Source organism: Rhinolophus sinicus, chromosome X, assembly GCF_036562045.2.
Source record: "Rhinolophus sinicus isolate RSC01 chromosome X, ASM3656204v1, whole genome shotgun sequence".
In the NCBI taxonomy this organism is placed as follows: Eukaryota; Metazoa; Chordata; class Mammalia; order Chiroptera; family Rhinolophidae; genus Rhinolophus; species Rhinolophus sinicus.
Genome location: NC_133768.1, coordinates 42,857,714 through 42,871,900, shown reverse-complemented (window position 1 = coordinate 42,871,900; position 14,187 = coordinate 42,857,714). Strand labels below are relative to the sequence as shown.

Below are 14,187 nucleotides of genomic sequence, written 5' to 3'. Positions count from 1 at the left end.
AATTTATAACTAGCATACTTGATTATTTCTCTATCACATCAAAATTTAAAACAGTTCTATTATCACTCCCTTCTCAACTGCTTCCCCTTGCAGAAGACAAAAAATTTTGTTCTTCTGTATCTATTAGATTTTAATGAAGTAAACTGGAATTTCAATTCCAGGCTGTTCTTTTTGCATTATATATTTTTTATTTTAGTTACTGTTTAGAAAATGCATTCAAATTTACCAACCACATAAGCCACGATTATTTAGGCTTAACCCTAAGCATTATTGGAAATGTCTTACTATTTCTTGTATGCCACACCATTTTTCTAGTGACTTTATTTGGTGACATTTTAATTGTAAATCTTTGCGTAATATTTTCAGAAAGGGTTTACTTTGTGTCCTTTTTATGGAAATATATGAATTTTTCCATTATAAATTTGATAGCTTGTCTGGGTTCAGAATTTTAGGGCCATAGTCCTCCCTCAGAATTTTGTAAACATTGCTCTTTTGACTTCTAGCATGTAATATAGTAGATTAGAGGTCCAAACCCTGCTTGAAGGTCTTTCATTGATTGCTAACCTCATATTTCTATCTGGAAATGTGTTGGCAATTCATGTTTGACCAGAATAAATGTCTAGGTGTCTAACATTTGATTATTCCTGTCCTGACATTGTAGATCCTTTAGATGTGGAAATTCATTGATTTCCTAGGGAAACTTGCCTACTATTTGTTTTTATTATTACTTTTTCTCATTTTGAGATATTGGTTTTCTTTTCCAGTAAAGGAAATTTTATTTTTCCAGTTTTATTGAGATATAATTCACATATAACAATATTTAAGTTTAAGATGTACTACATAATGATTTGATATGTGTATATATTGCAAAATGACTACCACAAAAAGTTAACATGCAAGGTGTTGTTTTTCAAGGTATTGATTTATTATGCAGGTGGGTTTATAACAGTTATGAAATGTTGCAATGGGTGCATTGCTGTATCTAACAAAGGATATCAGTGATTATATAGGTCCTGAGAAAAGAATTGACAGGCAAAAATACATACATACATACACATAAATATAATAAAGTAAAGCACTCTTTTGAGTAGTATTAGAATTGTGCACAAGAATTTCTAGGCTTTAATTTGGAACTTGTTCCTCCATTTCAGGACCGGAAATTAACCAAAGCTGAGCAACAAAGATTCAAGGAAGAAGCAGAGATGTTAAAGGGTCTCCAACATCCCAATATAGTTCGATTTTATGATTCCTGGGAGTCTATATTAAAAGGAAAGAAATGTATTGTATTGGTGACTGAACTTATGACATCAGGAACATTAAAGACGTAAGTTGATCCTGATAGTGCTAATGGAGTTTTATTTGGAAGTAATTTTCAGGAGTCATAAAAGTTGCTTGTAAGATAACACTACTTTATTAAAGAATTTGTAGAATCTGAATCTAGTGAGTGTGTGACTTCAGGACAGGTTAAAATGTTAGGATGTTAATGAAGTCTATTAGAAAATACAATGTTGGGCCGGCCTGGTGGCTCAGGTGGTTGGAGCGCCATGCTCCTAAGGCCAAAGGCCGCTGGTTGGAGTCTCACATGGGCCAGTGAGCTGCGCCCTCTACAGCTAAGATTGTGAACAATGGCTCTCCCTGGACCTGGGTGCCGTGAGCAGCTGGAGGTCAGCGTTAGCTGCCATGGGTATTATGTGCTGCCATGAGCGACCCATGGCTAGCGAGAGTGGCCAGCAGCCGTAAAAGCTGCCGTGAGCTGCTGTGATCGGCCGACTGATGACCAGCGACCAACAGCCTCAGCCGGGGTGGGTGGGAGTGGGGGGGGCGCAAGGCTCATAATACCAGCATGGGCCAGGGAGCTGTCCTACACAACTAGACTGAGAAACAATGGTTTGCACTGGAGTGGGGTGGAAGAGGTGGAAGAAGGGGAAGAAAAAAAAGAAAACGCAACATTGAGAAATGAATGTTTGTGGGATATCGTAGAATTTTAGAATTAGAAATCATTGTAGAGATGATATAATGTCATTTTGTGAACGATACTGAAAAGTTGAGTGTGTGGCCAGGTTCACATACCTAGTGAGCAACACTATGTAATTACAATCTATTGTTTTGTTTCTGACTACCATTTTTCATTTGATGGTATAATCACTTATTGGTGACTTTTAAATGTGGGGTATACATACTTTTTGTTTCCTAGCATGTTTGCACTAGAATTTTACATAGTTAAACCCTCTGGTGACTCTATATAAGCACTTTTTAGGAAGTAGAGAAGGACTTTCTTTTTAAAATTGTGGTGCCTGCCATACCACAAAAGCCTATTCTGATTGGAATGATTCTTGTTTTGAATTAAAAACGCTAAACTTGGTAGGATGTCTTCTCTAAGAATAAGGCCTTAGATTTAAAATGTTCTTGCCATAACAGACAATGAAAACCAACTCAGTGATGCCAGTCATAGTGGAGCACATGCAATATCGCTAGCTTAAATGATTTACCCTGAAATATCATGCATACAATAAGCTAGGTATGTTTGTTTACATGTGGTCTTTTGTTTCTTTGTGTAGGTACTTAAAACGATTTAAAGTTATGAAACCAAAGGTCTTAAGGAGCTGGTGCAGGCAAATTTTAAAGGGGCTGCAGTTCTTGCACACTAGGACTCCTCCTATTATTCACCGTGATCTGAAATGTGACAATATTTTCATCACGGGACCCACTGGATCTGTGAAGATTGGTGATCTAGGACTAGCCACCTTAATGCGCACATCATTTGCTAAGAGTGTCATTGGTAATTAACATTTTATATTTTATTGGCTGGGTAAAGAGATTTGTTAATTGTATATATGTCTAGACCAGGCTGTAGCAAACTACAGCCCGTGGGCCAAATCTGGTCCGGCTACCTATTTTTGTACATAAAGCTTTATTGGAACATAACTATACCCACTTGTTTACGTATTGTCTGGCTGCTTTTCTATTACAGTGGCAGAGTTGTATAATTGTGACAGAGACCATATAGACTGCAAAGCCTGAAATATTTACCATTTAACCTTTTACAGAGAAGTTTGCTGACCCCTGGTTTAGAATGTGAATTTGCTTTGAAATATCTATTATACATTGACTTATTTTGGAGACATCCTAGTGTATTTGTTTTGTGGGATATTTTTCAGATTATTGAAAGGTTCTGAGAATTTCAGAAAGAGAATTTAGTAATTTCATTCAGAGAAATTTTGAATAAGTTAGAAGAAGCATAGAAACAAAAACAAATTTTAGTTATCATTACTTAATTTTGAGCATTACGGATTGTACTTGATCAGTATGGAAAGTTAAGGAATACTTTAATTGCTTTATATAGATATAGCAAGTACTCAACAAATTTTATACTTATAAATTTGCTTTTAGGGAGCAGAAATTAACTCAGATAATCCTTATAGCAAAGGGAATTTTGTCTTGGTGGATACATTTTTCTTTTTAATAAAACTGTGGTTGTGCTGTTGTTTTGTAGGAACTCCTGAGTTTATGGCCCCAGAGATGTATGAAGAGCACTACGATGAATCTGTAGATGTGTATGCTTTTGGAATGTGTATGCTAGAAATGGCTACTTCGGAGTACCCTTATTCTGAGTGCCAGAATGCAGCTCAAATATACCGTAAAGTAACTAGTGTACGTATAACTTTATTCTTTTTACTTCATAAATTTCCATATTTTATATTGAAGTTGGGTAAAGTCAACTTAGTAAAATATAGTTTTGGTTTAGTTTTGCATAACAGTGCTAAATTTAACATAATTGTAACGAAACAACTTTCGATTTATGCTATATACGTGTACTCTATTGGGGTCATGTAAAATGCTTTGTATTAGGACCTTTCGGAAAACATGCAGATATATTATCTACATTCATTTGTTTGTAAGGAATTTTTAGATATTTATTAGATGCATCTTATTTTCCATAGCTGAATAATACAGATTGCCTAAATGATTTTTAAGTTCCTTTTAATTCTAAAAGCCTGATTATGAAAGGGCATTCAAAATATTCTTAAATAGATAATAGTATTTGATTCCCTGCTATGAATAATATTTTGTATTAGAAATTCCAAGGAACACAGAGATGAATAAGAAATGTTTGCTACCCACATAGAGCTTACATTTTTAGTAGGATAATAATATAAATTCACAAAAAAACTATAAAAACAAGAGGATGGGAGTAGGGTTTCCAAGCGGGAATTTCCGCCCATTCTGAGGACTTTTTTTTCACTTTCTTGTTCCTGAATCCCGAGAAAAGTTGGTCAGAAAATCAGGTAAATCAGTTCCTTGAACCCAGGTGGTTGGTAGTATCAGCCGTAACTTTGTGGAAACGATTCATCATGGAGAACAGAAAACAGTTAATATCTCGTGATTCGGGAATGGTAAAGCAAAAAAAATTCCTGAGAACAGGCGGGAATTCCCGCCTGGAAACCCTAGATGGGAGTATAGTGAGGGAGGGCTGTAAGGGAGATAGAAGCAAAGTGTTAGGATTGTTCAAAAGAGGTTTACTTCATATCCAATTGAGTGGCTCAAGATAGGCTGCAAAAGAAATTGTTAGAGTGTTTCAGATAACTAATGCTAATAAGTACTGCCTTTAAATATATGCTGTATGTCATATGCTTTCATCTTTATATCCCTACAAGATGGTGCTATCTTCAATTTACAAATGATGAGACTGAAAATCAGAGGTTGTGACTTAGCCCAAGTTCACACAGCAACTACTAATGGTAGATTTTGACCCCAAGTCTGACTCCAGAGTTTTGTGTAGGGAGACAATAAGAAATAAGGCCAATGTCCAGAATGTGGGACATTCTATAGGACAAATGACCTAGTTTCTCCAACAAAGTAATTTACTAATAGCCATTATAGGAGACTTTGAAATAATATTGACTTGGAATGTTTATGATAGAGAAGCCCTTCTTAGGAATTTTCAAGTGTTTCTTAATAACATTGATTTTTTTTCTAATCCCTCAAAATACTTGTTTATTATATTTTGCTAATTGGGGTTATACTGTATGTACATTTTGGGATCCTGTTTTTTCCCTTACAGTATGAGAATTCTCCAGTTTATTAGTTATTTTGAGAACATTTAAAATTTCTACATAATATTAGCATATATATTACATAATTTATGTAATTTTGGCTCTCTTGATTTAGATTATAACTTTTCACTGTTATTTGTGGAGCTATGAAAAAATTCTTGTCAAAAAAGTTGTTAAACTTATACAGTATATATATATATATATATATATATATATATATATATATATATATATACACATATATATATATATGTATACATATACTCATTTCATTTAAAACTTGAATATGGTTTAGTGGTAAAAATCATTATTTTCACAAGTGGGCTTTTCAATTGCTTAATTTGTGACTAGAAACTATTTTTCTTCACCCAGGGCATAAAACCAGCCAGTTTCAATAAAGTCACTGATCCCGAAGTAAAAGAAATCATTGAAGGATGTATTCGTCAAAACAAATCTGAAAGGTGGGTGCAAATATAGTGAAATGACATAACTGATGGATGCATTTTTCTGTTACCTTGCACTGGGTCATTTTTTTACCTTTGAATCATGCTGGGTATGACTTTTGAGTAGAAGCCAAACCATACTGTCTAGAGTGAGGTGTATCATTCCATCTTGTTTGCCATTTTAGACTTTAATGTCACGTGCTGAATTTTCCTTGCACCAGCATTTGGGTTGTGTTTGTCTGTGTGTGTTGTGACAAGCTTTCATCACCTTGAAGCATCATTTTAACAGTCAGTGGGCCTCCTCCCCTTAGGCTAACTTGCTTCTAGCAATTGATAGTATAGAGCTTCTGCAATGTCACCTTCAGGTAAGTACTAAAATGTATATATATTTTTAATGATAGTTTAAAAAAATTTAACCATCAGCTCACCAGATGTTTTTTATTTGATCATATATCCTATTGTTATGATAATGGTAAAGCTGATACAGCTATTTTTGTTCAAGAAATAGTATTCTAGATTTATTTGTATCACAATTGGTGTTTTTCTCACGGATAACTCCCTTTAGTTAGCTTATATTTCCCTTTAATTTGAACTTTGGACAATTGCTGACTTAAATTGAAAGTTTAGTCATTTGATTTTTACCTCCTTATTGATTATGATTAATAAAGGTGATAGGTCCTTTAAGAAATTATTTCTACCGTCATTTCGTTGACTGTCCCCTATTTTTATTATTTTTCTATCTTAGTGTTGCATATCTGAGAATCCATAAAGCCACTAAGGTAAAAACCTGTTTAATTATAGCTTTATTACAGAACATTCTTAGTGTTTGTATCAACAGGCCATGTCTATGTATATATTTGTTTTAATTTGGTAAAATGTATATAACATGAGATTTACTATCTTAGTCATTTTTATGTGTACAATTCAGTGGCATTAAGTATATTCACATTGTTGTACAATTGTCACAGCTGTCTATTTCCAGAAATTTTTCATCATCCCAAACATAAACTCTGTACCCATTAAACAATAACTCCCCATTCCCTTCCTCAACCCTCTAGTCTACTTTCTGTCTCTATGAATTTCATTATTCTAGGTACCTCAAATAAGTGGAATCATACAGTATTTCTCCTTTTGTGTCTGGCTTATTTCACTTAGCGTAACGTTTTCAAGGTTGATCCATGTTGTATTGTAGCATGTATGAAAATTTCCTTCCTTTTTAAGGCTGACTAATAATTACACACATGTGCGCAGGCACATATATTTTGTTTATCCATTCATCTGTCGATGAACAGTTGGGTTATTTCTGCCATTTGTCTATTGTGAATAATGCTGCATGAATATTGGTATAGAAATAACTGCTTGAATCCCTGCTTTCATATATATATATATACCATATACACTTAGTAGTGGAATGACTGGATTATATGATAATACTATGTTTTATTTTTATTTATTTTTTTTAAGGAGGGTGCAGCTTACAGTGGCCTATGCGGGGATCGAACCGGCAGGCTCGGTGTTATTAGCACCACGCTCTAACCAACTGAGCTAACCAGTCACCCCATACGTTCAATTTTTTGAAGAACTACCAAATTTTTTCCACAGTGGCTACACCATTTTGCATTCCCTCCAGCAACGTAGGAAGGTTGCAATTTTTCAAAAGTTTCACCAACTTGTTATTTTTGTGTTGTTTGATAATAGCCAGGGTGTGAAGTGGTATCTCACTGTGGTTTTGGTTTTCATGTGCTGATTGTCCATTTGCATATCTTTGGAGAAATGTCTGTTCAAGTCCTTTGCTCTTTTTTAAATATTTGGTTGATTGTTGTTTTTTGAGTTGTAGGAGTTTAGGCATGCTTTTGTTAAGCACTGCTAAAAATACTATGTTGAAGTAGCCATTTTAGTTTGGATTCTGATTGTTGTTTGTGCATCACTAATTATGATTGATTACCAAAGAACCCTGGAATATGCAAAAAGATTCATGGCATATTAGTTTACTGGAAAGAGCACAGGCTTTAGTGTGAGACTAAGATCTGGACTCATTTAGCCAGTGTGATCTTGAGCAAGTTACTTAACTGTTCCTCAAAACAGGTATTATTTTGATTATTAAAAAAGATAATGAATGCATATAAAATACCTAACAGTGGTAAGTATTTAATGAATGGTATCTTCTGCTGCTATTGCTATAATTATTCCTTAGTAAAATATTTAGGTAGAATTTTCATTGAGAGGCAAAGGGTTTAACTTGGTTGTGCCTTCTTAAACACATCTCACCTTAACCTTAAAACTAATTAGTGTGAGCAAGATTATTTGTTATAACACTGTCTTAGTGAAGTATTTGTCTCTTGATCACTAAAAAAAGTGTTGAAAATCCTCAACTTATAGGATACCATGTTGTCAATATGCTTTATCTGTTTCAAATAGCCAAGGGAGGGGGGAGCTTTCTACATAGACATTATGGGATATATCAGTTTTAGCTCTCCCTGGCCTGTAATACAGAAAGTTTAGGTATTACAGATCTGTTTTATAACTTGGTCAAAGGAAAGGAAATTAACTGCCCCAGCTTGTAAAAGAATCTTTTGAACCCTATACTTTTTTTCTCTTCAGAGATGATTAATCCCTAATATTATGCTAGTCTTGTATCCATTGTATGTATACTTTGGCTTAAAACACTAGACATAAATACTTTAAGAAAACCATCGGACTTTGCCAAACTATATTATAAATTAGCTTCACCCGTGGCATTCTCTAAAGAGTGAAGTACACTGTCTAGATTATTGCTAATGAAGTCTATGAATTATATTTAAATTTCTAATTTACTTTAGAGTTTATATATCTGGAATAGTTTTTCATTTCCTTTGCTGAATCTGATGTTTGAGTCTTAGTAACTTAGGCCAGTAGTTTAGGGAAACTACATAATCCATATAATGTGTACTGTAGCACTTCTCCAACTCTCTGTAGGCATACCTTTAGGTATGTTTAAATTCAGTATCTAGATATGTTACTAATAATGTTTAATGAAGGTCACTACAAGTGCATGTTAGTTGGAATTTTTTTGCATCCTTGGTGTAATGCAGGGACTCAGCTCCCGCTCCCCGCCCAAGAACGTAGGATATGGTGAGGACAAAAAGGAACAACAACGGAGCCATGGATGGGGAGTCATAGCACTATATTCTCGCTGGTGGTTGGTCGAGACCCAAAAGCAGACATCCGCCAGTACCCCAACAAGGGGTCTTCCTGCACCCCCATCTCGCTGGGGGCTGGGCAAGTCACAGGAAGTAGGATCAACATGATCCGCAGTGTAATCCACTTGCTAACCACACTTGCTAGCCGCAATCCTAGCGTAGCCATGGCAGTTATATCAGTGGCCAATGACTAACTGGTTATAGCTGATGGCCAACTAGTCACAGCTGACGGCCATCTACTACCTGAACCAGCACCTTTCCACGTGAGGCCGAGAGCCTGGAAACTGCTCTCTGGGACTCTGTCCTTACACTTGGTAATAATAAGTTGGACATAAGATTTGCTTTTTCTGACAAGTGTAGGAAAGGTCCAGGAGAGCAGTTTCCAGGCTCTTGGCCTCACGTGGAAAGATGCTGGCTCGGTTATTAGTTGTCCATCAACGGTAACCAGTTGGCCATTAGTCACTGTTGTTTTGTATATAACTGCGGTGGCTACATTAGCAAGCGCGGATTGTGGATGTTGCAGATTGCAGATAGTGCGGATTGCAGATGGCGCGGATCGTGTGGATCCTACTTCCTGTGCCTCACCCGGCTGCCAGTGAGACTGTGGTACAGGAAGACCCCTTGTTGGGATATTGACAGATATTTGTTTCTTGTGTCTCGACCAGCTGCCATCGAGATTATAGTGGTATGAACCTCCTATCCATGGCTCCTTTGTTGTTCCTTTTTGGCCTCACTATATCCTGCATTCACCTGCTGGGAGCTGAGACCCTGCATTACAACAAGGCAGACTAGTGGTTTAATTAATAGAAAAATTTAAAGAAGATTGTCATTTTGATACAATTAATTTTTACTAATTAAGCGTTCTGTGTCTTACCTATGATTGGAAGAACTGATAATGAGATACGTATTTTGTTTATTAGGTTGTCTATCAGGAACCTACTAAACCACGCATTTTTTGCTGAGGATACAGGACTGAGGGTGGAGTTAGCAGAGGAAGGTGATTGCTCAGATTCGTCCCTGGCTTTAAGACTCTGGGTTGAAGACCCTAAAAAATTGAAAGGCAAGCACAAAGACAATGAAGCTATTGAATTCAGTTTCAATTTAGAGAAAGATACACCTGAGGAAGTAGCTTATGAAATGGTAAGTGAATCCTGCTGTTTCCCCTGCCCCTTATAGTATCAGGGTTTATTGCTTTCTCTTTCTCATTGTTTGCTTTCTTCTCATTTTCTCCCTTTATTTATTTAAATTGATATTTTCCTATTAAGTGTATCTCTATAGCATAGTATATTAAATCTGTATGTACAGTATAAAGACTGATAAAACACTGCCTTTGTTAAGAAATAGAACGCTACTGCTAGCTTAGAAGCCACCTGTGTGCTCCTTCCAGTTGCATTCCCGTCCCTTATCACCACAGGCAACATCTATTCTGACGTTTGTGTTACTCATTCCTTTGCTTTTCATTATAGTTTACCTAAGTAATATATTGTTTTGAAAACCTGAGTGGCAAGCACACACCCTGCTGCGTAGTGAAGTTACTCTTAGGTGAAGATGCCCAGGAGGGGATGAGCTGAGCAGAGTCTCTCAGTTGTAGTCTGGCTTCAGCTTCCCTGAGAGTTGACCTGGGGAAGTGAGTAGGTGAGGTCACACCTGAGGGAAATACACACACAGCTCACCATAGTCAGGGCACCTGTGGGGCTGTTGTTGAAATGAGTTGTCTGGTAACAAGATGGTTTGACGGGGAGTGGGTGTCATGCAGGAAGGCCTGCGGGGTCTCTGCTCCCGCTCCCCATACAAGAATGCAGGATATGGTGAGGCCAAAAAGGAACACCCACGGAGCCATAGGTAGGGGAGTCATACCACTATATTCTCTCTGGCGGCACTATACTCTCACTGGAGGCTGGATCCACACTGTCCTCAAACCGCCATCCACACTTGCCAGCCCAGCCGCCATCTTCTTGCTAGCCCCCATTCTTTCTCTCTCCTCTCCTTCTCTTTCTCTCTGCTAGCGTAGCCACAGCAGTTATATTGTGGCCAGTGGCTCACTGGTTACAGCTGACGGCCAACTAGCCACAGCTGATGGCCATGCAATCACAGTTGACCATTTACTACCTGAGCCAGCACCTGTCTATATGAGGCCGAGAGCCTGGAAACTACTTTCTGGGGCTCTGCCCCCACAGTGGGTCTCTCTGACTTCTCTACTTCTAATCTCCCCATGACACCCCCCAATAATAGATGACAGCAGATGACTTCTGTGGGGAGGGACGCATGTCCACACTGATCCAGGCACGGCTGCTGCAGTGCTTGGACGGAGGGCTGCAGGAGCTTCGGCGGCACACGGTCGAGGTTAGCCAAGTACAGATCCTCTGAGGCAGGCTCACCTGGGCATTCTGTCCTCAGGTTAAAAAGGATGGGACAGTGACAGTGGGGATCTTGGAGATGAAAGCCTTTAACATATCTGTCTTTCTAGTCACACTGTTCTAATCTGCAATTAGGGTTTCCAGGCGGGAATTCCCACTGGTTCTCAGGAATTTTTTTCACTTTCCTGTTCCCGAATCCCGAGAAAAGTAAGTTGGGAAATCGGGAAAATCAGCTCCTTGAACCAGTAATACCCACAATGGGAAATAAACGTACTACTCACAATGTATGTCTTAGACATTTTTCCTGTTTATCGCTAGGGTTTCTGGGTGGGAATTCCCTCCTGTTCTCAGGAATTTTGTCTGCTTTTCTGTTCCCGAATCCTGAGAAAAGTTGGTCAGGAAATTGGGAAAATCGGCTCCTTGAGCCCAGGTAGTTGGTAGTATCGGCTGTCACTTTGTGGAAATGATTCATTGTGGAGAACAGAAAATAGTTAACATCTCGGGATTCGGGAATGGGAAAGCAAAAAAAATTCCTGAGAACAGGCGAGAATTCCTGCCTGCAAACCCTATCTGCAATGATTACCTTGGCCATCTGGTGCATAACTGTCATCCTGGTATTTCCCTTTACTGTCTTCATAGACTTCTCTGCCTCTTTCCTCTATTGGACTTCATGTTTCCTAAATCCCATGTCTTTCTCTTTCTCGGGTTACCCTTTTGTTTTAGTGGCATACTTCCTCTGCTAGCTTCTTAAGAAAGGGTACATGGGAGGTAAATTCTTTGAGACTTGCATGTATGAAAATGTCTTTCTTCTGTCTTCATATTTAATTGAGTATTTGGCTGCCTAAAGCATTTTAGGTTGGCAATTTTAAAAAAGTAGAGTCATTGATCCGTGCTTTTCTAGCTTTTAGTATTGATATTGAGAAGTGCAAGGTTCTGTTTTCTGCATCTTTTGCATGTGATTCATTTTTGTCCTCTTTGAAAGGTTGTAACATCTTCCCTTTCTTCTCATTATAAAGTTTCACAGTGATGTGTCATGATTTGGGTCTGTTTTCATTTACTGTATTGGATACTCAGTGGACCCTTCCACTCTGTCAATTCATATGCTTTAGTTTCTGGGAGATTTCTTGAAGTATTTTATTGATGATTTGTTCCCCTTTGTTTTCTCTTTCTGGAACTGTTATTATTTAGATGTTGGACCTGTTGGACTGTTCCTCCAATGTTTTTATCTTTTTTATTTTCCATCTTATTGTGTTTTTATTCTCCTTTTTGGCAGTATTATCAGCTTTATCTTCTAACCCTTCCATTGAGTTTTTTCATTTCTGCTATCATGTTTTTAATTTCAAGAGTTCCTTTTCATTTTTTGGTCTGTTCCTTTTTTAGAGTAAACATCTCTTATTCTTTGTTTTGGGGATGCAGTATTATTGCATCTCTATGTAACATTAGCAAAGAGAGTGTTTGTGACAATTTTTTTATTGCTGCATAGTCTCTTTTCTCCAAGTTACTGTTTACTCTTTGTTGATTTTGTGCTCCATCTTCTTGTTGGAGGCTTTTCTCATATTTCTGGTAATTCTTGGCTGGCTGTTTGCAATTATTAGTGGGAGACTGTATTAGTTTTCTATTGCTGCCTGACAAATTACTACAAGCTTAGTGTCTTAAAACAAACGCATTTATTATCTCAGTTCTGTAGGTCAGAAGTTCTGGTGGCCTTCGCTGGATTCTCTGCTTAAGGTCTCACAGGCTAAAATCAAGGTGTTGGCAGCCTGTGCTCATGTCTGGAGGCTCAGGGGAGAATCTGCTTTTGGGCTCATCCAGGTTGTTGGCAAAATATAATCCCATGCAGTTGTAAGACTAAGGTCCCCATTTCCTTGCTGGCTGTTTACTGGGGGTCACTTTCAGTTCTTAGAGGCTGCTCTTCAGTCCTTTTACATGCCCCCACTCCATCGTTAAAGTCAGCAATGGCATGTTGAATCCTTCTGGTGTCGCCATCAGGTAAAAGGCTCACCCACATAATCTTTCTACCTTAATGTCAACTGTGCATAGCACAGTGTTATCTCATCATATTCACAGGTTTAAGCATTAGGATGGGACATCTTTCAGGGGGCCATAATAATTTTGCCTACCACAGGGACTAATGAGGTGATTGGACAGTATGATTGCTTGTGTTTGACTTGTTAACTTTGACCTCTACTGTAGGGTATCTTGGTGGGCCATTAATTGGGGAATTTCTTACATCAGTATTTGTAGGTGTTTCTTCTTGGATTGGATTCCTTAGAGAAGCATCTTTAAATGTCCTCCCTGGAGGGTAAAGGTCTGGTTACTGGTATTCTGGTAGCCAAGTGGGGAAGAAGGCTGGAGTTTTGTGCATATGGCTTTCAGCATGCATATGGTCATTTAATCTTGTTCTCCACATGGTGGCCATACCCTTAACTGTGCCCAGTGTTCCATAGTCCAGAGATCCTCTCTTTTACCCTCTCCAGAGAACTCCAGACTTCTTGGGTAGAGAAGAAGGAATCCCCCAAAGGTGGAGAATGAAGGGTAGGGCACAGGGACCTAAATATCTAACTGCTTCTCAAAACCCTTCATTTAATCTTCCTTGTTTTAGTCATCTCTTGACTTTACCCAGTTCTAGACGTACCTGGTACTGCCAGTTCCTGTGTGTTATGAGTAAGTATTCTTCTGTGTAAATGGGAATGAGTCTCAGCTTTCTCTAGTACACCTTTTTCAGGTCTGCTAGGTCAGTTATTGTCATATTAGAAAGAGTCCAAAATATTGTTGCTATTGTCTTTTTCTTATTGTCCCTGTCCTTGTTGGTTTATAACTTAAAAATTCATTTACTGTGGGTTTTTTTTTTAGAGCTTTGGAAGGGAGTGAGATTAAAAATGTGGACTCCATCTAACATTTTAATCATCTTTCAACTACCATGAAATTTCTCCAAGTCTGCAGATTCCCAAAACATGCTTTAAAAAGCAGATTGTAGAACTGACAATGATATACCATGGCACCTCCTCAAGTCTTCTCTGCTACTCAGCCCTGTTCCTGTCAGACAAACCTTTAACTTCTCTTCTGTCACTCTTCTAACGCCAAGTAAGCTGCAGTACTCTGCTATGAGCATACTTTCCTCTGCCTAGAGTGTTCATCTCTAAACTTCATCTAC

At 37.8% G+C, this 14,187-nt stretch overlaps 1 protein-coding gene across 4 annotated transcripts in view; it reads left to right on the top strand.

The window, feature by feature from the left end:
• The window catches only part of WNK3 (WNK lysine deficient protein kinase 3), a 162,747-nt gene that overhangs the window by 51,042 nt on the left and 97,518 nt on the right, over positions 1–14,187 (top strand). For all 4 annotated transcript variants that reach the window (XM_074323555.1, XM_019710840.2, XM_074323556.1 and 1 more), the window contains exons 3-7: positions 1,152–1,324; positions 2,559–2,779; positions 3,494–3,651; positions 5,427–5,515; positions 9,597–9,816. In XM_074323555.1, the coding sequence (XP_074179656.1) occupies positions 1,152–1,324; positions 2,559–2,779; positions 3,494–3,651; positions 5,427–5,515; positions 9,597–9,816 (861 nt within the window). The remainder of the gene's footprint in view (positions 1–1,151; positions 1,325–2,558; positions 2,780–3,493; positions 3,652–5,426; positions 5,516–9,596; positions 9,817–14,187) is intronic.